The following is a 27,357-nucleotide window of genomic DNA, read 5'->3' as shown; positions in this document are numbered from 1 at the left end:
AAATATTGGTGTTATTATAACTTTATTTCAAGTATCTCTTTGTTTTCATTAGTAATGGAGTTATTTGTATATGACAATAGCTTTACGCTACTTTTACTATGATTGTGTCCAATCCAAGTTCCCTTCACCATCTCAGTGCCAAGAATCTGCCAAATAGCATGAATATATCTGATGAGTTCACCTACAAAGTAGACATAGGGCTGGGCATGGTAGCTCATGCCTGTAATCCCAGAGGGCGAGGTGGGAGGGTTGCTTGAGACTAGGAGTTTGAGACCAGCCTGGTCAACACAGCAAAACCCTGTTTCTACAAAAATTAAAAAATTAGCCAAGCATGGTGCTGCACACTTGTAGTCATAGCTACTTGGGAAACTGAGGCAGGAGACTGCATAAGCCCAGGAGTTCAAGGCTTCAGTGAGCTATGACTGTGCCCCTGACCTCCAGCCTGGGTGACAGAGTGAGTGACTCAATCTCTAAAAAAATTTAAAAATATAAATAAGACGTAGGTATAGAAAGATGATAGATGTTAACCTTGGTTTTCCTAGAGCTGATTCTTTTAAAAATGAGTTACACTGATTCTTTTAAAAGTGAGTTACACTATACAATGCCGTGCTGTTGCTGCTGTATTTAAAATGAAACTAATAACCTAAAATTAGGTAAAACGTCTACATACATGAGATGACACATTGAGCTTTAAGGATAATGAAATAATACACAGAAAGATACAATTACTTCCAATTTCTTTAAATATCAAATAAAACCATCATATGACAAATAACTTCAACTATACTGCTTATTCTGTACTTACATTTATTTAAGTCCTCTACTCTAAATAATTACCATAAAACATAGCCATACACTAAGACTTGTAAAACTAGCTAAAAAAAAAAAAAAAAAAAAAAAGCAACATTATTGGATACTCACAGAATTTCACACAATAACATTTTAAAGGCGTTTAAGTTGCATGAACTAGAAAAGCCAACATTATCTAAAGATAGTAAAAGGACTATTGCTAATATAGTTCAAATCTACTTTCTCCCATATGGTAATAATCACAAACCATGGCCCCATGGCTTTTTCTGCCTCCACACTGTTGCAGTCTCTGCATGTGTCAGGCTCCTTCTTCCCACCACTGCGGATCATGAGACCTAATCAAAACTGACAACTCCAAATGCTTTCAAACAGGGACGGGCAGGAAGACAGCAGATTGGTCCACTTACTTATCTCTAAAAGTGGGTCTTTTATATTTTGACATAATTTGGAAATAGCTAAAGTATAATTCTAAAAATAAAATAGCCATTTAGTGAAAACATACCAATAACCTTTCTTTACTTCAAATAGAAATGACCCAATTTATAAATTCATATATGATAAATTTAGTATTGCCTTTATAAACTCTGTCCTGGCTCTGAGATTTTGATTATTTACAAATGTGCCTTGATCAATTCCACGTAGACCATTTAATAATTTTACTTTTGAACTATAAGATTTTTATATGCTTTGAATGTATAAAAGCCTGCTTAAGCATTAATCACTAGCAAATCACACTTTTTTCTTCTAATATCTCTCTTGAGTTTTATATACATGGACATATTAAAATCAAGGTTAAAAATAACATTAAATTAGCTAAGCATGCCTCTGCATAAAGATCATGGCAATAGTAGGCTAGTATGAGGACATTAAAAATATGAATTAGAGAACTCTGCTTAATAAGAAAAGGCTACCCCCTCCCCCGTCTTCAACAAAATTTCTTTAAAAAGGACTGCCAAGGAATTGAAAGACAATGGGGAAACTCATGTGACCAGTAGGCTGAACTGTTTTTCCATTACCTATCTGTTTTTATGGTAAGCACATCCGTGGTCTTGCAGTATCGCTCTCCTACAAGTTTAATTAATTTCTTCTTTGCGTGGTCATCTAAATTCAAACTGGAAAGCTTTACCTTAAAAATAAGAAAAGCTATTTGAAAAAATAATTTCATATAATTGTTTAGTGAAAAAAAAGGGAGCAGTGTTATTCCTATTAACATTAAATCCACTAAAAAGAAAGCTTTTCAAACTCCTTTCTACACAGAGCAAGCAGTTGGGACATATTATAAACTCTGATCTTACTCATGGAAACAAAAAAAGGGAGGGGAACATACTGTTTGAAGCTCTTTGAAAGTTCTGGGCATTAGTGCCTTCCCTGAAAGAACTAATGACATTAGCTGGTAAATAAATGAAATTATGGTGCTTATGAGTAGCACTAATAGAATTAAACTCAATTAGTGTTAGTAAAGTTGGAATATAGAAATAAATAGATAAAACATAAGAGCTTAAAGAAATTTCTACCATGCAATTATGAGACTTGTATCATTACAACAAGTTCTACCATGCAATTATGAGACTTGTATCATTGCAACAAGATTTTTTAAGAAGCTACAGATATCTCATGGAAGCTGGAATACAGCATTAGGGAAGGAAACACTTAAAAAATTCATTTAGCTCGACATTTCTCAAAACTAGTGTTCAAAAAACACTAGTCCCACAGTCTAAGAAGAATTTTTTTTAAAGGCTCTTTCTGTTGAAAATGTTTAGGAAATGCCGAGGTAAATTGGGTTTTTTAAGGTAGTATTTCTTAGAACAGATAATATGCTAGTAAGCATCTTGAAATTTCAAAATGTAGGGTTAATATGCAATGATTCTCAAATTTATTTGACCTCAGATTCCACTTTTCAAGGGACAGTTCACAACCCTAGTCTTCCTTAGACATATTTTAGGAAGTGCAAGACCAAAAGAACACACTTTTTAATTTGCAGAGAATAAGGGCATGGGCTAAAGGTATTATCTAGAGATGAATATGTTTGATACAAGAAGATAGGCTGGGCACAGTGGCTCACGCCTGTAATCCCAGCACTTTGGGAGGCTGAGGTGGGCAGATCACCTGAGGTCGGGAGTTCGAGACCTGCCTGACCAACATGGAGAAACTCCATCTCTACTAAAAATACAAAATTAGCCGGTCGTGGTAGCGCATGCCTGTAATCCAAGCTACTCAGGAGGTTGAGGCAGGAGAATCGCTTGAACCCAGAAGGCGGAGGTTGCAGTGAGCTGAGATCGCGCCATTGCACTCCAGCCTGGGCAACAAGAGCAAAACTCAGACTCAAAAAAAAAAAAAGAAGATAGGTTAGGTTAGATACCGGAATACAATTAAATAAGGTAAAGATTAATCTTCTAGGGAGAGCACTAAGAATAAAAAAAGAGCTGTAACTATATGAAGAAAAAAGGCTAAATAGGATTTTGAAATCTGTTTGGTTTTCTGTAGCTTCAATAACCCTGTACACTTCCCTCAAGACATCAAAGTATAGTAGCCTATTTATTTTCCCATTTTTTTCTCACTGAATTGAAACCCTTGAGGGCAAGAATGATGTCTATCTTGTTCTTGGCAATGGCTTAACACTTAAAATGCATGCAATAAATACTTGTGGAATGAATACATAAATTTTTAAAAGCAAGGATATATTGTTTTTCAAAGCACTGTAAATTTTTGTATTTTGTATTTGAACTAGAGAAAATAGATAAATACAAATGCACTCTTAAAAATAACTCAAGTAATATGAATACCGACTACTAACTCTCAATTAGATAATGTGAATCACCAGTTTTCTGGAAAGAGAATGTATCAACCACCAGGTTACTGACTTGATAGATAAAATAAGCCATTTTATACTCTGATTAAAACAAACATGAAGAATTTTTTACAAAAAATAAAATATACCTTTATTATGATTATGAATACACAAATATATGCACATATGCATGTATACAGAGGGAGTAAGGAGAGAAAAATGAATAGTTTTTACATTAGGATAGTGAGAATGTCATGATTTTGCCTTTTTTAAACCTCCCTTCGATGAAATCATAATAATGTTTAACAATAAATTTAAAAGTTTCAAAAGCTTAAAGTATTGTAGCTTTTTATATAAGAAGTGGTCCAAAAAAAGGCAGCAAAGCTGGTCATTACTGTAACAATGTAATGTAAGATCACATTCACATTCATTTAAAACTCACATTAACATACATTTTAATGTTCAAAAACTATATGGAGTTTATGCCAAAAATCATAAATATTTCAGCAACAGCTGTGTGGTGCACTCACGCCACCTGGTAGTACTCAAAGGCACTGCAACATTGTAGTCTTTAATATGGGCTAATACTTTAACCTGGGCTGAGTGGCATTCACTGTCTTTTATCAAAATTCAAAGTACTTACGTATTTTGCCCTCCATTGCTACTTTTCAAAGAATCAATATAATACTGTTAGCATTATCCCCAAAATAATGCTGATATTGCAAATCACAGGAGGTGTTGGTTTTTTATATATATATATATATATATATCTTCAAATGCCTACATTTTAACACAAAAAGAGCTACATAAATTGGGAAATATCTAACTTGTGAAATATTTTCTCTACATGCAAGTATATGTGGTTAAAGAATGCTGGTATTACATAAAAGACAAGAATTGGTTTGATTTGTAGATTTGCCATTTAATATGTTACCTTAAACAAATCATGTTACCTCCCTGAGACTGTTTCCTCGGGAACACTTAATTCCAGAATTTTTATCAGAAATAAATGAGATTAATAGAAGAAAGCACTTTTGAAGTAAAGTTATATATAAGTTGTTTTTAATCCTAAACTACTTTTATGACTATCAAAAATGTTTTTTCTGTGAATTAAAAAATGTGAGTATGTTCAATAGTTTCTAACAGTTGACTACCTTCACAAGATTGCTTTAATCATACTGGACTGCATGTGTTTTAGTTCATCTGTTTGACCTACGTTTACCCTTGAACTACATGGCACATCCAGGACGCTACCATTGAACCTCAACAGCCAGCACGTGCAGTGCCGAGTCTAGCAGGGCAGATGTGAAGTCAGCAGAAGGGGTACAAGGGAGCAATCACAGGCTAGCACAAGGCACAGAGGACAAGAGGCAAAGCATGATATAAGAAATGAAATCTGGTGCCATCCTTCAAATAAAGCAATGAGATTATTTTTGTGTGAAATAAAATAAGCAAACTTAGAACCAGTAGAGACATCAGATGTCAATTCTAGGACCGAAGACGGAGGCCCACAAAACTTGAGGTGGATAACATAAATGAGGATCTAGGTTTTCTGACTCTCAGTTCAGAGATTTTTCAACACACAACAGAGCTCAACAACTGCTGATTGTGGTTGTTAACATTATTATGAAAAATAGGTAACATTTAATATGTTCTTAAAAATATGAACCTGTGGAATGATACAAGCATGGCTGAACTTTCTTTTTTTTTTCTTTTATTGGGATTTTTGAAATTTTATACAGTAAACATATACTGTCTTTGTGATTTAAAAATAGTTTCAATCTAAGAACTTAGTATGTTGTTGTGATATTTCAACTGTTCTACAAAATAAAAAAGGTTGGAAAGCTTCATAATTCACTTCATAAAGATGGTACAGGCCAGGTGCCGTGGCTCACATCTGTAATCCCAGCACTCTGGGAGGCCAAGGAGGGCAGAATGCTTGAGGTCAGGAGTTCGAGACCAGCCTGGCCAACATGGTGAAACTCCATCTCTAGTAAAAATACAAAAATTAGCTGGATGTGGTGAAGCATTCCTATAATCCCAGCTACTTGGGAGGCTGAAGCAGGAGAATCACTTGAACCATGGGGGCGGAGGCTGCAGTGAGCCAAGATTGTGCCACTGGACTCCAGCCTGGGCAACAGAGTGAGACTCTCTCAAAAAAAAAAATTATATTAAATTTTTAAAAATGGTATAACCCTGATACTGAAACGCAGCAAAGAAAGAAAACTACAAATCAATCAACAATATCACTGAGGAAAATGGAAAATTATAGAAATCAATCAACAATATCACTGAGGAAAATGGAAAATTATAGAAAATTATAGAAATTAAAGGAAAATCTTTAATTATAGAAATTAAAGGAAAATCTTTAATTATAGAAATTAAAGATTGTTTATTTGCTAGTATATAATGTAAAAATGGTTGCAGAGATTTTCAACAAATTTCTTCAGTGTACTTCGAATATTCTGGCTTAAAATACAGGCTACAGAAAGTATAAAAGTTAATATTTTGAGGGTCCCAGGAGGCACCTCAAAGAGGTAGTAGTCACCCTCCAGACCAATCAAAAGTACATCAGTCAGGGCTCCTTGGAGAAATGTTGATTCTAGGAATGGGACAGGGAAAGAGCCCAGAGCATTTTGTAGTGCCAGAAAGTAAGTAATTGCTTAAAATACAAATGATGGGAGCATGGCAAAGGAACAGAAGAGCCAGTGGAAAGAGTTCCCAATGGTTAAACTCAGAACAATTTGAGCAAAAAAACACGTTTTATTGGATTATGACGCATAGTATAAAATAAATACCCATGAGTCCATACTGATATAAATGATTAAATAAATAGGGGGGAACAAACAAATTTGCCATATAAAAGGACTGTAAATAATTTATGTGACATTTCCTTCTCAAAGAAGTGGAGCATACCTCCTGATCCTTAAGTGTGGGCTCTGCATTGTAAAACTTTCTTCTAAAGAGTACAGTATGGAAAAGAGGGGAGGAAGTATAATTTTATGGTGAAGAAAATGGACAAGTACTACCTCAGCCAGGTATCAAGATTAGCATCATCACTGACAAATCATGGCCAGCACAGTGACTCACTGTCTGTAATCCCAGCACTTTGGGAGGCTGAGGCGGGAAGATCACTTGAGCCCAGGAGTTCGAGACCAGCCCTGGCAACATGGCAAAACCACATCTCTGCAAAAAACACAAAAACTAGCTAGCCGTGGTGTCTTGTGCTTGTAGTCCCAGCTACTGGGGAAACAAAGGTGGGAGGATCACCAGAGCCTGGGAAGGTCGAAGCTGCAGTGAGCCGTGACTGTGCCACTGCACTCCAGCCTAAGTGACAGAATGAGACCCTGTCTCAAAAAAACAAACAAAACAAATCATCTTAATAGCCTATACTCTTGATATGATGTGACAAGAATGGCACTTTACTTCTGGGGTTTTTCTCCCCAAACACACAACAAGTTGAAAGACATTCTACCAAATATATAACTAGTACTCCTCAAAACTGTTAAGGTCATCAAAAACAAGTCAAGTCTGAGAAACATCACACCCAAGAGAAACCTAAGAAGTTATGATGACTAAATGTAATGTAGTAAACTGGATGGGATTCTAGAACAGAAAAAGCGTGTTAGAAAAAAAACTAAGAAAATCTGAACAAAGTAGGGACTTCAGTAACAATAAATTCAATATTGATTCAGTATCAATATTAATTCACTAGTTGTGACAAATATACAATAGTATATTTTAAGATGTTTACAACAGGGGAACCTAGGTCTGAAATATAGAGGATTCTCTACTATTCTTGGAACCTTTCTGCAAATTAACCCTTTCTGCAAATTAAAAACTAAAATAAAAAGTTTAATTTTAAAAAAGTGTATCAGGTAACTGCTCCATGACTGCTGTGTGAAAAAGATACGCCATGTGTACCAAATTTCTTTGACAAAGGAAACAAACAGTGGTTTCAAATACTAAATTAGAAGTTCCTAGGGCAGACCCTTGGAAGTGCAATGGCACGTGGCGTGATCCAGGTGAGTAACAGCAGGATCTCATATTTCTCCAGAGCAATACGGCATCTGAACAAATGATCCTAAGTAAAATTCTAGCACAGCAAATCAGTGGTAGAATAAAAGAATGATACACCATGAACTGACCAGGGTTCAGAAATGCATCAGTATACTGAAAACCTATTAATGTAATTTATGACTTCAATAATTCAAAGGAGGTAATTTCATAAATGCTAGTAATCTAAGAATAGGATACACCATTAACATAATAAACATTATATTATCTCACTGAAATCATACCTCATACCTGAGGTTAAACACTAGAGGCACAGACAAAGTATGGAACAGCATAAGGGACTACAGAAATGTGATTTCAGAAATTTTATCTAATGCAGAAGACAAAAAGAAAAAACAAGCTACAGATACTTGAAAAGGGGAATTAAAACTACCATTATTTATCGATTATTTCTTGAGAAACTTCTGAAAGAATCAACTGAGAAGTCCTAGCATCCAGATTATGGTCTGTAAACACCATTGTCCAATGGCAGGTGTTAGGGCTCCTTGAGAAATGGCTGATTCCAGGTCCGGAATAAGAAATTTATAAAAATGAGCCTGAACCATCTTGTGTCAAAATACAAAGAAACTTTCAAATGCTAATGGATTGTAACAAAAGAACACAGGAACCAACTTAAAAGAGTTCCCACTGGCCAAAGTTAAGATAGATATACTTCAAGGATCAAAAAGGATAATGATTTTGCTTGACATCCACCCACAGATTACTTGTTCAAGGGAAAAGCAAAGCAACAAAAATCTTCACAAAGGAATGATTAGGTTGTCAGCTTCTTAGCCAAGTGCTCAATTTCAGCATATCAAGAATGAGGCAACCAGACTTGACGTGCCCCTGATGCAATATAAAATACATGGCATTATCTATAAAGTATTCTGGCCAAACATATTTAACTGGAATCTTATCAGTCCTTTAAATCTAACGTCCAGGTTATGTGAAATACAGGAGATAAAGAAATATGGTAAATGACATCCAGATGCAATGGGGCCAATTCAGAAGGTAGGAAATGTTACAGGATAAAATACCTGCCTCTTTAACTAGTCAAATTCATCAGGAAAAAGGGAGGGAGGTGGAGTTGTTGGCCATTCCAGATGACATAAGATACATCATTATCAAATACAATGGTCTTTGATGGGATTCTGGTTTAAATAAAAGAGCTTAATAAATACCATTTTGTAAGGCAATAGGGGAAATTTGAGTGTGGGGTAGATATTTTAGATAATATTTGGGAATTACTGAAAATTTTGTTACGTGTGTTAATAGTATTAGAATTAAATAGGAAACATCTGAATTCTTAGAGATAACACACTGAAATATTTTAGTGTGAAACATTAGGTGTCAGAAATGTTAAGGTACTTAGATGTATATGTATGTGTATGAAGCAAATTTGTCAAAATATTAATTACCAAACCAAGATGCCATGTGCATGGGTATTTATTATATTAGCCTCTTTCTACTTGTCCATACATTTGAAAATTTTCATAATAAAAAATTTAAAAAAGAGAATTTGGTAAAGTAGCCAAATGGAAAGTTAAAAGGTAACTATATGACTTTGACAAGGGTGCCAAGACCATTCAAAGGGGAAAAAATAGTCTTTTCAAAAATGGTACTGGATCAACATGCAAAAGGAATGCAAAAGAATGAAGCTGGACCCTGGCTTCACACCATATGCAGTTAGCCCTTTGTCTGCACGGGTTCCACATTTGTGGATTCAACCAACCGTGGATTGAAAATATTCAGAAAAAATAACAATACAACAATTTTTAAAATGCATATTCTTAAAATACAGTTTAACAACTATTTACATAGCATTTACATTGTACTAAGCATTATAAGTAATCTAGAAATGACTTAAAGTATATAGGAGGACGTACTAGGTTATATTCAACATTCAAATACTATGCCATTTTACATCAGGGACTTGGGCATCTGCAGATCTAAGCATCTGCAAGCGGTCTTGGAACCGATACCAAACAGATACTGAGGAACAACTGTATGATAATTAACAAACAATAGGTCATAGATCTAAATGTAAGAGCTAAAACTATAAAACTCTTAGGAAAAAACACAACAGTGAATCTTTATGACCTTGAATAAGACAATGATTTCTTACATACGACACCAAAAGCACAAGAGACAAAAGGAAAAATACAGTCATGCGCCACTTAACAATATTTTTTGACAAAGACATGGCTAGGTGATTTTGTCATGTACAAACATCATTGCTTACTTACACAATCCAATGTGGTACAGCCTACTACAAACCTAGACTACATGGTATAGTCAATTGCTCCTCGGCTACAAACCTGTGCAGCATGTTACTGTACTAAATACTGTAACAATTGTAACACAATTGTACTTGTGTATTTAAACATATCTAAACATAGAAAAAGTACAGTGAAAATACAGTCTTATAATCTCTTGGGACCACTGTTGGGTATGTGTTTATCATTGACCAAAACATCATTATGCAGCACATGACTTACATAAATTGGACTTCATCAAAATTAAAACTTCTGTGCTTAAAAAAGGACACCATCAAGAAAGTAAGAGGACAACCCAAAGAATGGAAGAAAACGTTTGCAAATCATATATCTGAGAAGGGACTGGTGTCCAGAATATATAAAATATGCTTATAACTCAACGATCAAAAGATAAACAACCCAATTAAAATATGGCCAAAGGATTTGAACAGACATTTCTCCAAACATATACAAATAGTCAACAAGCACATGAAAAGATGGTTCTTAGGGAGACACAAATCAAAACTACAATGAGATACTTTCATACCCATCAGAATGACTAAAACTAAAAGACAGGTAATAACACCATTAGTGAGGATGTGGAGACACAGAAAGCCTCAAACTTGCTGGTGAAATTGTAAAATAGTGAACCACTTTGAAAAACAGTTTGGCAGTTCCTCAAAATGTTAAATATGGAGGTGCCATGCAACTCAGTCATTCCACTGCTAGGTATATACCCAAGAGAATGGAAAACACATGTCTACACAAAAACCTGTATATGAATGTTCAACAGCATTATTCATAATAGCCAAAAAGCAGACACAACCCAAATGTCCACCAATTAATGAATGGATAAATAAAATGTGGTATATTCATAAAATATAACATTTGGCAATAAAAAGAAATGATAAAATACTACAACAGATGAAATCTATTGAAAACATTACACTATGTGAAAGAAAACATATCGCATGGTTCCATTTCTGTAATATGTCAAGAACAGGTAAATCCACAGAGACAGAAAGATTAGTTGCTGAAAGGGGCTTGAGGATGGTTAAGGGGGGAATTCTATAGCAACTGAACCATGTCTCAATAAAGCCATTATTAAAAAGAAACAACGGCCCGGTAGCAGTGGCTCACATCCATAATCCCAGCACTTTGGGAGCCCGAGGCAGGCAGATCACCTGAGTTCAGGAATTAGAGATCAGCCTGGGCATCATGGAAAAACCCTGTCTCTACAAAAATACAAAAAAATTAGCCAGGCATGGTGGCACATGCCTGCAGTCCCAGCTACTGCTCAGGAGGCTGAGATGGGAGGATCACTTGAGCCTGGAAGGCAGGGATTGCAGTGAGCCGAGATTGTGCCACTGCACTTCGGCCTGGGTGACAAGGTGAGACCCTGTCTCAAAAAAAAAAAAAAAGTATACAAGGAATCAATACACCATCAAAATGGGCAAATGACAAAATATAAGTGTTTTACAAAGGAATAAATCCTCAACCTCACTAGTATTTAAAGACATACATATTTTAAATATAAGACACATTTTTCAAGTTGACAAGCAATATGTAGGTTGGTGAGAGCACAGTAAAGCAGGCCTTCTCACAATCCGATGGTGTTACATTTTTTTACGTTTCCTGCAGGAATTTTACAATATATATCAACAAACTTCAAGAGCTATATCCTTTGACCTCACAGTTCTCCTTTCAGGAAGTTATCTTAGGAACATCATTAGAAATACATACAAATATTAATCCCTAAGATTACTCATTAAAACATTTTTCTAATAAAGAAAACCACTAAAAAGCCTAAAGGTTCCATAATACAGATAACTTAAATTATGGTAGATCTATATTATGAAATTATTTGTATATCACTTCAGTCTAAGAAAAAAAGCTAAGTTTGAGGTGATCAACATTACACCCACCAGATTCAAACACTGTCTTGGTACATAACAGTCTCCCATTTATACGTTATTCTACGTAGCCATTAAAATTAAATTAGGTTGGGTGCAGTGGTTCACACCTGTAATTCCAGTGCTTTGGGAGGCAGAAGTGGGAAGATCACCTGAGCCCAGGAGTTCAAGAACAGCTGGGCCAAAAGTGAGACCCCCGTATCTACAAAAAATTTAGGAAACTGGGCTGGGCACAGTGTCTCACACCTGTAGTCCCAGCCACTTTGGAGGCTGAGGCAGGACAATTGAGCCCAGGAACTGGAGGCCACATTGAGCTATGTTAGTGCCACTGCTCTCTGCCCGTCAGACCCCATCTCAAAAAAATTCAAATTCAAATTAAAGAATGTTTAATGTTATTGGGAAATGATTAATTCTTTTAAGTAAGAAAGAGACTGCTGAACACATACAGTATCATCCTATTAATATACACACAGGCAGGCTGTGAGTATGTACTAAAATGAGCTACTATAGTTAACAGTGGTTACAAATGGTAGATTTATGGGCAATTTTATAATTTTTTTTTTTTTTCGAGACAGAATCTTGCTTTGTCACCCAGGCTGGAGTGTAGTGCCGTGATCTTGGCTCACTGCAACCTCTGCCTCCCGGATTCAAGCAATTCTCCTGCCTTAACCTCTAGAGTAGCTGGGATTACAGGTGCCCACCACTATGCCTGGCTAAATTTTGTATTTTTAGTAGAGAAGGGGTTTCACCATGTTGGCCAGGCTGGTCTCGAACTCCTGACCTCAGGTGATCCATCTGCCTCAGCCTCCCAAAGTGCTGGGATTACAGGCATGAGCCACCGTGCCTGGCGTATACTTTAAAACTTGTATTTTCCAAAATTTCTGTGATAAATATTACAGTTTTATAATCACACATATCAAGTACATTTTTTTTTCTTTTCTCTTTATTTTTAGAGATAGGTCCTTGCTATGTTGCCCAGGCCGGTGTCAAATTCCTGGGCTCAAGCAATTCTCCCACCTTCGCCTCCCAAAGTGCTGGGATTACAGGCATAAGCCACTGTGCCAGCCACCAAAGACATCTTTAAATAATGTATTATAATGATTCTTATTTAAAACAAAAAACAAAAAAAACTCTTACTCTTAAGACTACTACTCGTGCTCTGGGGTTCCGAACAGATGGTCCTGATGAAACATAATCAGTGCTGTCAATTTCAATTGGAAAATGCTTCTCACATTTCTCATCACTGTCCAGTGCGGCTGGCCACTCAGTGCAAAAATCTGAGAATAAAAGAAATAATTTCAATTACTCTTTTGCAAGTAAATTCTCATTGTAATGCATACTACTAGACAATACCAAATTATTGAGATCATTGCCAGGTCACATGAAAGAACAGATTCTCTTCTGCACTTTACATATATACCATCATCCCTTATCCCTTTTCCTATTAGGTACATCCTAAATTAGGCAATTTAATCAGGGAATTCTTTGGATATTTCAGGTTTGATGGTAGTGGTATTTTCAGTTAAAAGGGAACTATGCCTTGATGGAAGCTGATTATAAGCTTTGCACACATCTGTTATTGGACAGTTTACTTCCTCCGTACCAACTAAAAGCAAACAGTTTATAGTACCCAGAGCATTACTGTTTTCAAAAAAGTAACAGATAATATTAATTACTAAAGGTTACTAAAAATCAGCTGAAAGGAATTGAAAGCTCTCAAAGAGCCCTGAGAAGAAACTGAGATGGAGTTAACAGTCGTTTAGAAACCTGGCTGAATAGAACCTCAACTCAAACAGGTACAAAAGCCTAAGCCCTTAAATGGATTCTTATAAGAACTGATATTTCTTCTATGTGACTTCTATGTGCTAAGGGGGCTAAATGGAAAGAAGAAAGCTTTGTCCTCATATCTGGGCAAGACAGCATAGACAGGAAGTGGGATTGGGTCTGAGACCTAGGTCACAACAGGAGCTCCAAGCACTGTGAACATGCCTTCTTGTTATCTTTATAGCATGTTACCTTCATAACACAGAAGTATAAACTCAGGCCCTGAATAGGAAAAAAAAAAAAAAAACTTAAAGGAAAAGAGGTAGCTCCCAGCCTCTTCTGGGTATCAGAGCTGATTTCCTCTTGCCCTGTTTCAATCAAGTTAGCATGGCAGAGGACTTTCAGCTTGAGATGAAAATTTCTGGCACTATCAGGCTGTCCACAATGGAAATCTCATTTCTTAAACAGCCTCACTCTACGAACAGCTAAAAGTAACTGGCTTTTTGGGTCAAACATATTAGACTGCATACATGCTTCCTCCAAAAAAGCATAACTGCAGAAGGGGCTGGTCATAATCACAGGCAGACGTGGGAGCTCTTGTAGATGATAATCTAAGGGACAGTGAGAACTATTTTGCCAATAACGTTTCCTTGGGCTAACAATTTTCTTATGCTAACAAATTAAATATAGTTCACTCCATTCCTTGAACACTGTTTAAAAGATCAATACCCAGTCGTTTTGAGGGGAAAAAAGTATCTTTGCAATTAACATCATTTTAACATTTAAAAAATATGAACAGAACAAGATTGCTGAGGCTGAATTTCATTGCCATCATGAACGTATTCCAATATCCTGCACTACAAGATACATCACTGCCAAGCACTTTGTAAGACAGACTAGTTTGGGGAATTTTGTGAGCTCTTGGGTTTGCACTGACTCTTTTTCTTTTCTTTTTTTAGAAACTATGAATAAGTCATTTCAATCATCAAATAATAATTACAGTTTTAAAATTAAATTACCTAAATTATATGTCTAAAAAAACACAGCCAAATGGAAAATACGTAACAGATTCCTATTAGCCTTTACTCATCTGATAGGTAGAGCAATAGACGAGACTTTGGAAGACCTTGGTTTGTATTTAACTTCTGCCACTGATATTAAAGTTTTGGTAAATTACCTAACTTTCCTGTGCTTCAGATTTTCCATTTGCAAGTTAGATATAAAATCTGAACTGACCTACTTTGAAAGAAAACTGAGAAGAAGTACTTGAAAAGCCTTTGAGTTATTCGGAAGATGCAATCTAAATCCGGAGACTGGCAGCAAGTGCAAAGGGATAATTAAGGAAAGATTAAGACACTCGTTTAAGTACTATAAAATAGAATGCCACTCTTCTGAATGTGCTGTATGAAAGTCTTTCACTTAATTTTTTTTAAACTTATTTTTTATTTTTATGTTGTTTTGAGACAAGGTCTCACTCTGTCGTCCAGGCCCACCTCAGCCTCCAGAGTAGCTGGGACCACAGGCATGCACCATCACACTCCAGCTAATTTTTTAATATTTTTGTAGAGACATGATCTCACTATGTTGCTCAGGATGGTCTCAAACTCCTGGGATCAAGCAATCCTTTCTCCGTGGCCTCTCAAAATGCTGTGAAATTAAAAGCATGAGCTAACATGCCCTGTCAAAAGCCTTTCATTTAAAAATAAGGAAGTATTACAGAAATATTTTATTAAAATTACAAGTTTCTAGATTATAAACACACATTTAAAAAGAAGAAACATGGAATTTTTCACAGTGCAATGCCATTTGTTAACTGGCTTTACAGATGATCAAATAGTAATACATGATTTGTGCCAAACGGGACACAAATTTGTTATTTTATTTTATTTTTTTATTTTTTGAGACTGGGTCTCACTTTGTTACCCAGGCTGGAGTGCAATGGCACGATTTGAGCTCCCTGCTGCCTCAACCTCCTGGGTTCCAATCCTCCCGCCTCAGCCCCCGAGTAGCTGGGACTACAGGCACGTGCCACCACACCCAGCTAATTTTTTTGTATTTTTTGTAGAGATGGGGTTTCACCACATTGCTCAGGCTGGTCTTGAACTCCTGAGCTCAAGCAATCCAACCAACTCACTCTCCCAAAGTGTGAGCATTACAGGTGTGAGCCACCATGCCCAGCCTGGGACACAAATTTGGAAGTGATCAGTTTTAGTCTAATTCCAGGCACAAATGCATATAGAAACACATACTCTAAAGGGATAGAAAAGCATCCCAATGTCCCAAAAGACCAAATAAATGAAAGGAAACATATTTTTCCTCCCTCATTTCAACAGTAAGGTTATTATTCCTATGTTTCAGGACCTCTTTATATAGTCTTCCTTATATTTTTAAATGGAAGGCCCTTTGAAAAGCTCAAATTTAATCATAATTATGTTTACTACTCCACATCTCCTTCCCAACATAATCAAGATACTTGTGAAGTGTTTCTAGGTTTCATATTCTTTCCTGAAAAGCCTTTATAAGTATACTGAGCATGTATATACAACACCTTTAAATCAGCATGAGTATATTAAGACTTTATACACAGGCACCAACTCCTGAATTAATCTAATCAATCATAACTATCAATCAGAACTTAAATTGGAATATGTACATAATTATAAAAACATACACAAAACCATGAGTTAAAAAATGTTATTTGCCTTTACCTCCATGCATGTAGAAAGGAGGAGAAGTAGTAATGTAAGTACATGAAATCTATGTTTATACCTAGGAATCAATAGGTTTTCAAAATCAAGAAATCCAGAACTGAAGGTATAATCATAGTCCAGTGATTACTTGCTATTTTATAAATACACATGCACACTACAGAGTGTATATAAGTATATATAAATATATATACTATACATAGAGTATTATAAATATAAGCATATACACATAAATAAATGAGGGGCCGGTAAAGAAAGCACATAAGGTTAGTGCTTTTTCATCATAAACTCTTTTACTATTTGATTTACCACATGCATGTGTCATTCATTTTTTAAAATTTTCAATAATTTCTTCAAGATAATTCTTCTCTGCGAAGTATCTGCAACATTTACTTCAGTCTTCTTATGTGCATGTTTGTTTTCTTTTTTTTTGAGATGGAGTTTCCCTCTTGTTGCTCAGGCTGGAGTGCAATGGCGCGATCTCAGCTTACCGTAATCTCCACCTCCTGGGTTCAAGCGATTCTCCTGCTTCAGCCTCCAGAGTAGCTGGGATTATAGGTGCCTGCCACCATGCAGGGCTAATTTTTTTGTATTTTTAGTAGAGACAGGGTTTCACCATGTTGGCCAGGCTGGTCTCGAAATCCTAACCTCAGTGGATCTGCCCACCTCAGCCTCCCAAACACCTGCTCGGATTACAGGTATGAGCCACCACGCCCAGCCTTATGTGCATGTTTTCTAAAACTCAACAGTAAGTCCCTAACCTACCTGTGAACAAGGATCATGGTTTCTCATTATTATTCCTAATACCTAGTAGTAGTTAGCAAAAACAATTTGCAGACTTGACATGTAACAATTCACTGAAAACAACTTGAATATAAGGCTATACAGTATATTAGAAAAGAGATGCTTAAATTTATGTTCAAAGTCAATATAAAGCTCATATAAGAAAATAACCACTTACCTTTAAGGGCTTCACAGTGCTTTTTAATTGCTACAGGAGTCAAATGCAGAAAATTGGGAATCTTAAATAGAGAAATTTAAAGGATAAATTAGCTAAATGTCTTAAAAACATGAAAAAGATAGTTTTCTCGTAAAACTAAATCACAGGCCCAGTAAAACATGCAGTAAATAAATTCTGGTTTTTTACAACATTGATTTTCTGTCACAGATGTTGTCAATTCAAGAAATACATTTCTTAAAATATAAATTCAGTACCAAGTAATTTACAGTGATACCTGGGTTTGTCTTCAGATCATATAAATCTTTTGTCTTTTACCAAGCATCTTATAATGACAATCGTAATGAAAAAAACTAAACATCATTTTATACTATTCTTCCTGCCACAAATCTACAGGTATACATGTATATTTCCTTTATAAAACTGAAAGGACTTAAGGACATGGATCATTGTTTGTTTTTTTGTTTTTCTTTTTTTTGAGACAGGGTCTCGCTCTGTCACCCAGGTTGGAGTGCAGTGGCACAATCTCAGCTCACTGTAACCTCTGCCTCCCAGGCTCAAGCAATTCTCTTCCCTCAGCCTCCCAAGTACCTGGGATTACAGGCATGTGCCATCATGCCCTGCTAATTTTTGTATTTTCAGTACAGACAGGGTTTCACCATGTTGCCTGGGCTGGTCTCAAACTCCTGGCCTCAAGTGACCCGCCCGCCTTGGTCTCCCAAAGTGCTGGGATTGTAGGTGTGAGCCACTGTGCCCGGCCAGGATATGGATCATTGTTTAATCATCCCAAGTCCCCTGGACTGCACAGCATGACAGTATTTCCACTTTGTACATAATAAACATTTTATGAACTAATAAGTGAAGCTAGCAAATCTTAACTGGATAGTTTAATGAAGTTAGGAATATATTTATGATGACATATTAAAGGCTAATGAATCATTCACGGAGTGAATGAAAATTCAGGAAAGGTCAGAGATTTGATTCCTTCAAAAAAATAATTAGCATTTATTAGGTCATTTCTTGAATAATGTTAAACATCTAAAAGAGCTTAAAGGCTCATTTGGAAAGAAAGTGTAAACAAGTCGAAAGTTACTCCAAGAACTATGCCATGTATCTTGAGGGCTCATCAGAAAATGTTTTTTGTTTTTGAGATGGAGTCTGAGGCTGTTGCAGTGGCGCAATCTCGGCTCACTGCAATCTCGGCTCACTGCAACCTCCGCCCCCTGGGTTCAAGTGATTCTCCTGCCTCAGCCTCCCGAGTAGCTGGGATTACAGGCATGCACCACTACACTTGGCTAATTTTTTTGTAGTTTTAGTAGAAATGGGGTTTTGCTATGTTGGCCAGGCTGGTGTCCAACTCCTGACTTCAAGTGATCCACCTGCCTTGGCTTCCCAAAGTACTGGGATTACAGGTGTGAACCACCACACTTGGCCAGAAAATAATGTTTTAATCAAGAGAAAATAGGCACTGAAAACTGGGATTTGGGGATAGGCAGCTTCATTTACTGTACTTTTTGGTTTTTTCCTTTTTATGCATTTTAAAAATTATAAACTCTAGTGTTGAGTGATCTACTTTTAATAGATCACAGTGACAGACTTTTATTTTTGAAACATGAACGTATAAACCTCAAAAATCATAAAAGGAAAAAATAACAGACAATTAGCATGGACTTACATAGGCACAGTTCCATGCACTTTGCATATGTTAGCTCAGTTAATAAGCTTATTCAATGACACCATCACTACAAATAAATGGCATGTATTAAATGTTTGGATTTTTATGTTTATTAAAATGTCATTTACAACCATTAGCATTATTGCAAATATACTGCTACTCTCTCACCCAGTAATTCTCCAAAGATCTCTTTGAACAAAATTCTCTTCGTTTATTCAAAGAAAACATTTGTTTTCCTTGATGTACGCTTTTTGTGTCTTCACATTCCTATTTCTAAATTTCATTTCCCGTCTCCAGCAACAGAGTACCCGTTCTCCCTGTTCCCATCACCTTTTAGCAAACTTGTTTTTCAAAGACTCTCATCTAATGGAAAACAGTTCATTTTCCTTTGTATAACTTTCATCGTATTTAAGAAACTATCTAAGACATGCATTCTCAGACTAAGCATTTATATTTTCTTTAAAACACCCATCATAATTATACATGCTATCAAAGCATTTACCTTAACCTATTTTGCTTCAAGCAATAAAGTTAAATTTGGTAGACTATAATAATAATACTAAATAATATTCTACCTTTATAGACAGAAAAAATTTAAATTCTTTTTTTTTTTTTTTTTTTTGATGGAGTCTTGCTGTGTCGCCTAGGCTGGAGCGCGGTGGCACGATCTCGGTTCACTGCAAGCTCTGCCTCCCGGGTTCACGCCATTCTCCTGCCTCAGCCTCCCAAGTAGCTGGGACTATAGGGGGACCCGCCACCTCACCCAGCTAATTTTTTGTATTTTGAGTAGAGACGGGGTTTCACCGTGCTAGCCAGGATTGTCTTGATCTCCTGACCTCGTGATCTGCCCACCTCAGCCTCCCAAAGTGCTGGAATTACAGGTGTGAGCTGCCATGCCCGGCCCCTCTTTTTAAACTGGAAGTTTTACCTCCCAATTCTCAATCTCAAACTAGGTTATTTCATTTCTCTTAATTCCCCTGGTAAGATGCAATATAGAAAAGATATGATAGGCTGGGTGTGGTGGCTCACACCTGTAATCCCAGCACTTTGGGAGGTTGAGGCAGGCATATCTCTTGAGCCCAGGAGTTCGAGACCAGCTTGGGCAACATAGTGACCCCCGTCTCCAAAAAGAAGAGATACAATAGAAAAAGGTCACAAGGGGAGCCACAAGATTGACTAATTACATTCTTTTTTTTTTTTTTCCTGAGAACAGAGTCTCACTCTACTGCCCAGCCTGGAGTGCAGTGGCACCATCTCGGCTCACTGCAACCTCCACCGCCTGGGTTCAAGCAATTCTCCTTCCTCAGCCTCCCAAGTAGCTGGGATTACAGGCGCCCACCACCACGTCTGGCTAATTTTTTGTGTGTTTTTAGTAGAGACGGGGTTTCACCATGTTGGCCAGGTTGGTCTTGAACTCCTGACCTCAAGTAATCTGCCCACCTTGGCCTCCCAAAGTGCTAGGATTACAGGCATGAGCCACCATGCCCAGCCAACTAATTACATTATTGAATGCCTAGGATTCTTTGAGTATCCTTTACCACTGATAATCAAAATCAACACCTATTATTATCTGGTGTTGTATAATAATATACCTATTATATTATTTTAAAAAATTTTAATTAAAATACAGTAAACTGCTATACACTGAATGTTGAAGCATAAGAGAGTAGAAATAGGGGGGGAAGATCAGCATTTATTTCTATGTAAGTCTGAGTCAATGAATCAGCAATTTGTCTTACCTTTAAAAGTTCTAGATTTCCCTCCTTTGCCATGGGCACGCCCCTTTTTACCGGATAACCCATTCGAACAGGAAGAGGTACCGCAGAGGGTTTAAATGGTGCTGCAACTGGGTAAACACTAGGCCAGTCCTGGTCAACAGCCATTTTCTCTGTCCTAGGAGGTAGTGCCTAAGAAATATAAAATCATTTAGTATTTTAAATATAAAAACATTCTTTAATTTTTAAAGAATTTTAATTTTAAAGCAAAAAGTTACAGTTATAAGAAATAGAAGCAAAATTGCAACATATGTAAAATCTGACCTCCCACAAAGCTGCTGCTGTCCAAATTTTAAAAACACTAAATATAGCTAAATATCTCTGCACTGTTTCTTCACATCCTCTGGCAAGGATCCCCTTTAATATCACATTTTCTTCACTAAAACTTTCTTTACACTTTCAGCAAAAATTTTTTCATTTGGCTTATGAAAAGGTGAATTAACAATACATTTTGAAATAATTTTTGAAACTTCTTTGATGGAAATCAGTAGCATGAGGGGGCATTAAGTACTTAGAAGTAAAAAGAAAAGGAAAAAATAATTAGGGTTAAACTGATTGAATAAATACATAATGAAAAATTATATGTCTCCTAGGCCCAGAGAAAAACTAGTACTCGATAGCTTAGTCAATCACATTAACATTTATTTTTCATGGCATCAAATACTAGGGGATGGCCCATATACAAAAGTAGGGTTTATAGTGGCAAAATTCAGCCAGGCCCCACCTACGCAATATCAAAACCAGTGTAGTCGATGTCCTAGAAGCAGGTAATAGTCCTGAGGAAATGACTGCTCTTGATTATTGTAATCTGATACCATTTAACTTCCAACTAACGTGTCTTTGTTCTGACACTATGCTGACCAACTGACCTTATAGTTTAGATTCCTCCATAGAAGTAAGGAATCCAAATGTCCACAGGGTGAGACTAAACTAGTTAGAATATGGCCAGGTGCAGTGGCTCACCCCTGTAATCCCAGCACTTTAGGAGGCCTGAGGCGGGTGGATCACCTGAGGTCAGGAGTTCAAGACCAGCCTGATCAACATGGTGAAAACCCCTCTCTATTAAAAATACAAAAATTAGCCGGGCATTGAGGTACGTGCCTGAAGTCCCAGCTACTTGGGAAGCTGAGGCACGACAATCACTTGAACCTGGGAGGCGGAGGTACCAGTGAGCCGAGATTGCACCACTGCACTCCAGCCTGGGCAACAGGAGTGAAACTCCATCTCAAATAAATAATAATAAATAAACAAACTAGTTGTATTAATACATAAGTCCCAGGCTGCAGGACTTAAGATAGCATTAGAAACTGTTCCACATTCTGGTTTATACACCTGTTTCCTGGGAGTTCCTCAGTAAGTTGACCTCTCAAAGATGATCTATTCTCTGGGTACTGACAAAAAACAAAGACTAACCTCTCCCAGGGCTATGGTAATCATCCAGTAAACATGACCTTGTGAAGTCTTCTCTGGCAACACCCTTCTGCCTTATAATGAGTATGTGCCTCATTTTAGAACTCTAGAAACCATTAAGATGGCAGAGTATATGAACTTTTTACCTTTCTTCTTGGAGGCCTTTCATTTCTGGATGTTCCTTCTTCTGTATGTAAAAGAACACAATAAAGGGAATTTTATCATGTCAACTTAGTTGTTCAACATCAATCATGATCCCATTATTCTAACACAATTTAAGGTATTCTGTAACATAACAACGAAACAACTTTTTTTTTTTTTTTTGGTAAGCTCAGGGACCAAAATCATCTTAATGAAGACTAAAAACTGGAAACAGAAGGAGTCTTGGCGTGTCGCCCAGGTTGGATTGCAGTGGTGTGATCTCAGCTCACTGCAAACTCTACCTCCCGGGTTCAAGTGATTCTCCTGCCTCAGCCTCCTGAGTAGCTGGCACTACCAGTGTTCCCCACCATACCTGGCTAACTTTTGTATTTTTAGTAGAGACGGAGTTTCACCATGTTGGCCATGCTGGTCTCAAACTGCTGACCTCAAGTGATCCACCTGCCTCAGCCTGCCAAAGTGCAGTGGGCAGGTGTGAGCCACCATGCCCAGCCCCAGTAAGGAAAATTCTATAGTTATTTGAATTGCCAATACAGTGAATTCATCATCTAAAAAATGACTCTTACAGAGTCTGTCAAGTAAGACAACTTTTTAACAAATAATTTCAATTAAGCGATAAATATTATGAACACATATAGCAGGGAACTAAACCCAGTCAATTAGTTGGTGTGATGGTGAATTTTTTCTTTTTTATTTTTTGAGACAAGGTCATCTCATTCTCACCCAGGCTGGAGTCCAGTGGTGCAATTTCAGCTCACTGCAACCTCGAACTACCAGGGTCAAGTCAATCCTTCCACCTCAGCAACCCAAGTAGCTAGGACTAAAAGCATGAGCATACCTGGCTAATTCTTGTAGAGACAGTGTTTCGCCATGTTGCCAGGCTGGTCTCAAGCTCCTGAGCTCCAGCGATCCACCCATCTTGGCCTCCCAAAGTGCTAGGATTATAGGGGTGAGTCACCATGCCCAGCCATGATAGTTAACTTTAGGTGTCAATTTGACTGGATTGAGGAATACATAGACATGTGGTAAAGCATTTATTTCTGGGCATGTCTGTGGGGATGTTTCCAGCAGAGACACACATGTGAGTCAGTGGACTGAGTGAGGAATACCTGCTCTCAATGTGGGTGGGCATCATTCAATCAGCTGAGGGCACAGAGAGAACAAAAAGGCAGATGAAAGAAGAACATATTCTCTCTCTCTCTCTCTCTTCTGGACCTGGGACACTCTTCCCCAGCCCCTGGACATCAGAACTCCAGGTGCTCCAGCTTTTGGACTCCAGGAACTTGCACAAGCAGCCCCCTGAGTTCTTAGGCCTTCAGCTTTGGCCTGAAAATTACATGGCTTCCCTGGTTCTGAGGCTTCTGGATTTGGACTGACATGGGCTTCCAGCTTGCAGACAGCCTATTGTGAGGTGAGTTAATTCCCCTAAAAACTCCCCTGTCACATGTCTATATATCTACATCTACATCTATCCTATCCTACATCTACGTTCTGTCTCTCTGGAAAACCCCAATACAGTTGGGGAAAATCTCCCTGAGAAAGTGCACTTTAAGCTAAAACCTGAAAGATGAGCAGGACATAGCCATGCAGACAAGCAGGTGAGAAAAAGTGTTTTGACAGAGCGAGAGCACATGGAAAATCAAAGTGAACAAATTCAATATGGCTGAAGTTTAAGAACAGAACAGAGAGACAGAGAGAAAAGAAGCTGAAGACACTTAACAAGCTTCTTAACTATAATGCATCCTTGGCAAAGCTTTTTTTCTTTTTTTGAGATAGGGTCTCACTCCCATCACCCAGGCCGGAGGACAGTGGTGCGATTACAGCTCACTGTAGTCTCAACTTCCCAGGCTCAGGTGATTCTCCCACTTCAGCCTCTGGAGTAGCTGGAACTACAGGCATGTGCCACCACGTCTGGCTAATTTGTATTTCCAGTAGACACGAGGTTCCGCCATGTTGCCCAAGCTGGTCTCCTGGGCTCAAGGGATCCACGTGCCTCCACCTCCCACAGTGCTGGGATTACAGGAATAAGCCACCATGCTCAGCCTCTTGGCAGGGCTTTTGATTTTCTTCTTCCAGTCTTCCCAACTCGTGTAAATGGAATCATTTACAATTGCTAGGACATCCAATTGCTCAGGACAAAAATATAACAGGATTTTTTTGAGACTTGTCCTCAAGCCCCACATCAAATCCATCAGTAAATTCTATGAACTTTACCTTCAAAATATATTGCAAATACAACCACACCCCCTTCTCCACTATTACTTTAATCCAAGTTACTATCATCTCATTTTGACTACTGCAACAGCCTCCAAACATGTCTTTGGCTTCCACTCTTACCCCAGTAAAGCAGCCAGTGATCTTTTAAAAATGTAAATCACGTTATATCAGTTCCCTGTTCAAAGCCTTCTGATATAAAACCCAAGCCAAAAATCCAAATGAAATGTCTACAAACTCTGGAGAGATCAGATCATTATTTAACTAACTCTCTGACGTCTTATACTACCGCTCTCTCCTCTACTCACACTTAGCTCCTGCCATGTTGTCCTTCTTCCGTTCCTTGATCACACCCCTCAGCTTGTTCTCAACTTTTGGCCTTTGCACTTATAGTTCCCCATGCCCCAAAGGCTCTTTCTCCAGATCTCTGCATGGCTTGGGGCCCTGTTCAAATGTCACTTCCTCAGAAAGATCTTTCCTGACTACCCTATGGCCACTACTCCCCACAAATCCATCATTCTCAATACTCTGCTTTATTTTTCTTCATAGCATTAAACCCTATCTGACATCTTATTTAGTTGTTTGGTTGTTTATACTCTTGACTTCCCCACCTTGCTGTATCCCCGGTGAGTGTCCAGAACACTGCATAGTATACAATAGGAGTTAAGTATGCCAAGAGTGAAAGAATGAAAAATTAAAAACAGACAAATATTAGACCTATTAAGAGCCAGTATTTAGGATTAATGAATTTATACTTTATCTGAAAACAATGGGTAGATCTTGAACATGGGAACAGCTCGACAAGATCTAAGTTCTGAAAACCTCATTTGGCTGTTGTGAGAATTCAATGTAGAAGAGAGCAAGAAGGGAAACAGGAAACGGAATAGAAACTTGTAGAAATGAGATGGTCATCGGAACTAGATAGTTGGTAGTATAAGGAGAGTAAATTAGAGATATAACAGGAAATAGCACAGGTAGAATCCGCTGATTGATTAGACTCACTCCAGCCACACTTCTGTCACAGCGCCTCTCACTCTACACAGCACTTCTCCGTTAATAAATCTGTATTTTCCACTAGACTCCTCCGGGGTAATCACGCTATCAAGCATCCTTATGATCTCTGTTAAATGCAGGTCATCAACGCCTGTTGAATGAAGGCCGCCCATTTGGTTGCCTGGAATTCAGAGCAGCAATTTGTCCTAGCACAACCGTATGACTCTCTTAATGTTTGGGGAAATCCACGGTTCATCACTGCCGAAGCCGGATAAGCAATACAGACCACTAGTAACCTGTGCCAGGGACCATGGGCGGGGGCAACACAGGAGCAGGTCACGGGGAAGGGGGATGTAAGCTTTCTGAGCAAACGCCCAGAGCACCCAGGGCAGAAACAGGCGACTAGGAGCCGGGCAACGCCGGCGCAGAGGACAGACCTACGTCCACAGCTTTCCTACCAGACCCGCTTGGCAGCTGACGCACCGGCCTCCCTCGCGCGGCGCTGGCTCAGCCACCGCGGCACCCTTAATGGGGCCGGTATTCCGCTCTTGCACCTCCCCCAAAGCCCGGAGAAGACGAGACAGACACTCACGCAGGTCACGTCTCGAGACCGGAGTGACCGGGGACACGGCAGTGGAGAATGCACGCAGAGTCCTTGCTTTCGACCGCAGAGACACCCATGGCAGGAGCGCGGCGGCCGCCATGACTGCGAGTACGGCAAGCCGGAGGGGACAAGCGCCGTTCAGCGTCAGGGGCGTGCCTGGGGCGACTAAACACAGGCTTCCTGGGCTGGCACCGCACTAGGCTGGAGAAACAGGAAACACGTGGGTCTGCGCACACAGAGCCGATCAAATGTACAGGAAAATACCCCCAAACTGAAAGAAGTAATGAAAACAAAACAAAAAATCCTTAAAACTCGAGTGAATCCGTTCGTAGAGAATTGCAGATAAGGACCATAGGGATGGGGGTTGCGGCTCACTGAAGGCAGGTGTGGTCCGGGTGGAACCTCAGATGATCCAAGAGTCAGGCAGTCTACCCGAGGGACTCCTAGTTCTTTATAATTGCTGCTTTTCTACATTTACTTGGATTAAAGACATCTTAAAGTAATGCAAGTGATATGCGCTAAGGGGAGAGAAGCAGTATCCTGAGCCAGAGTGCTTGAGTTTCAAACTTGACTTCACCATTTCTGGGAGGTATGATCCTAGACAAGTTAGCATAGACAAATGTTTGTGTACAGCATTGGCATACAGTGAACACCGCGTGTACATAGCCTATAACTTTTAGCTATATGTGGTTAGCTTGTTGTTAGATCAGGTTAGAATTACAGAAAGTCAGAACTCATCAGAACCTAGAAAATAAACCTTTAATGAACACTGTTATTTTCCACGGTAGGATGGATTAACATACATGGATTAATAAAAATATTCCCGGCCGGCTGCGGTGGCTTGCGCCTGTAATCGCAGCACTTTGGGAGCCCAAGGTGTGTTGATCACCTGAGATCAGGAGTTTGAGACCAGCCTGGCCAACATGGAGAAGCCTGGTCTCTACTAAAAATACAAAATTAGCCAGTTGTGGTGGTGAGAGGTGACTACATGCTAGCAGCCCTTGATCTCGGCACCTCCTCCGCCTCGGTGTCCACTCTGGCGGCGCTTGAGGAGCCCTTCAGCCCGCCATGGCACTGTGGGAGCCCCTTCTCTGGGCTCGCAGAGGTTGGAGCCAGCTTCCTCTGCTTGCGGGGAGGTGTGCTGGGAGAGGTGCCGGCGGGAGCCGGGGCCGCGCGCCGCGCTCGAGGGACAGCCGCGAGTTCCGGGTGGGCGTGGACTCGGCGGGCCCCGCACTCATAGCGGTGGAGCTGCCGGCCAGGGGCAGTGAGGGGCTT

General features: G+C 38.6%; 1 protein-coding gene across 2 annotated transcripts in view; it reads right to left on the bottom strand.

Moving 5' to 3' along the window:
* The window catches only part of MRPS35 (mitochondrial ribosomal protein S35), a 44,035-nt gene extending 17,789 nt beyond the window's left edge, over nucleotides 1-26,246 (bottom strand). The window contains exons 1-6 of one of the 2 annotated variants that reach the window (XM_003906155.3): nucleotides 26,071-26,246; nucleotides 22,259-22,299; nucleotides 20,667-20,834; nucleotides 17,256-17,316; nucleotides 12,960-13,099; nucleotides 1,827-1,936 (exon numbers count right to left, since the gene is read on the bottom strand). In XM_003906155.3, coding sequence (XP_003906204.2) covers nucleotides 1,827-1,936; nucleotides 12,960-13,099; nucleotides 17,256-17,316; nucleotides 20,667-20,834; nucleotides 22,259-22,299; nucleotides 26,071-26,182 — 632 coding nt within the window. In that variant the 5' untranslated portion in view covers nucleotides 26,183-26,246. The remainder of the gene's footprint in view (nucleotides 1-1,826; nucleotides 1,937-12,959; nucleotides 13,100-17,255; nucleotides 17,317-20,666; nucleotides 20,835-22,258; nucleotides 22,300-26,070) is intronic. The other variant, XM_009180450.3, reaches the window with a different exon arrangement.
* Between the last annotated feature and the right edge of the window lie 1,111 nt (nucleotides 26,247-27,357).

Source organism: Papio anubis, chromosome 9 (assembly GCF_008728515.1).
Source record: "Papio anubis isolate 15944 chromosome 9, Panubis1.0, whole genome shotgun sequence".
In the NCBI taxonomy this organism is placed as follows: domain Eukaryota; kingdom Metazoa; phylum Chordata; class Mammalia; order Primates; family Cercopithecidae; genus Papio; species Papio anubis.
This window is presented reverse-complemented; position numbering and strand designations above follow the sequence as displayed.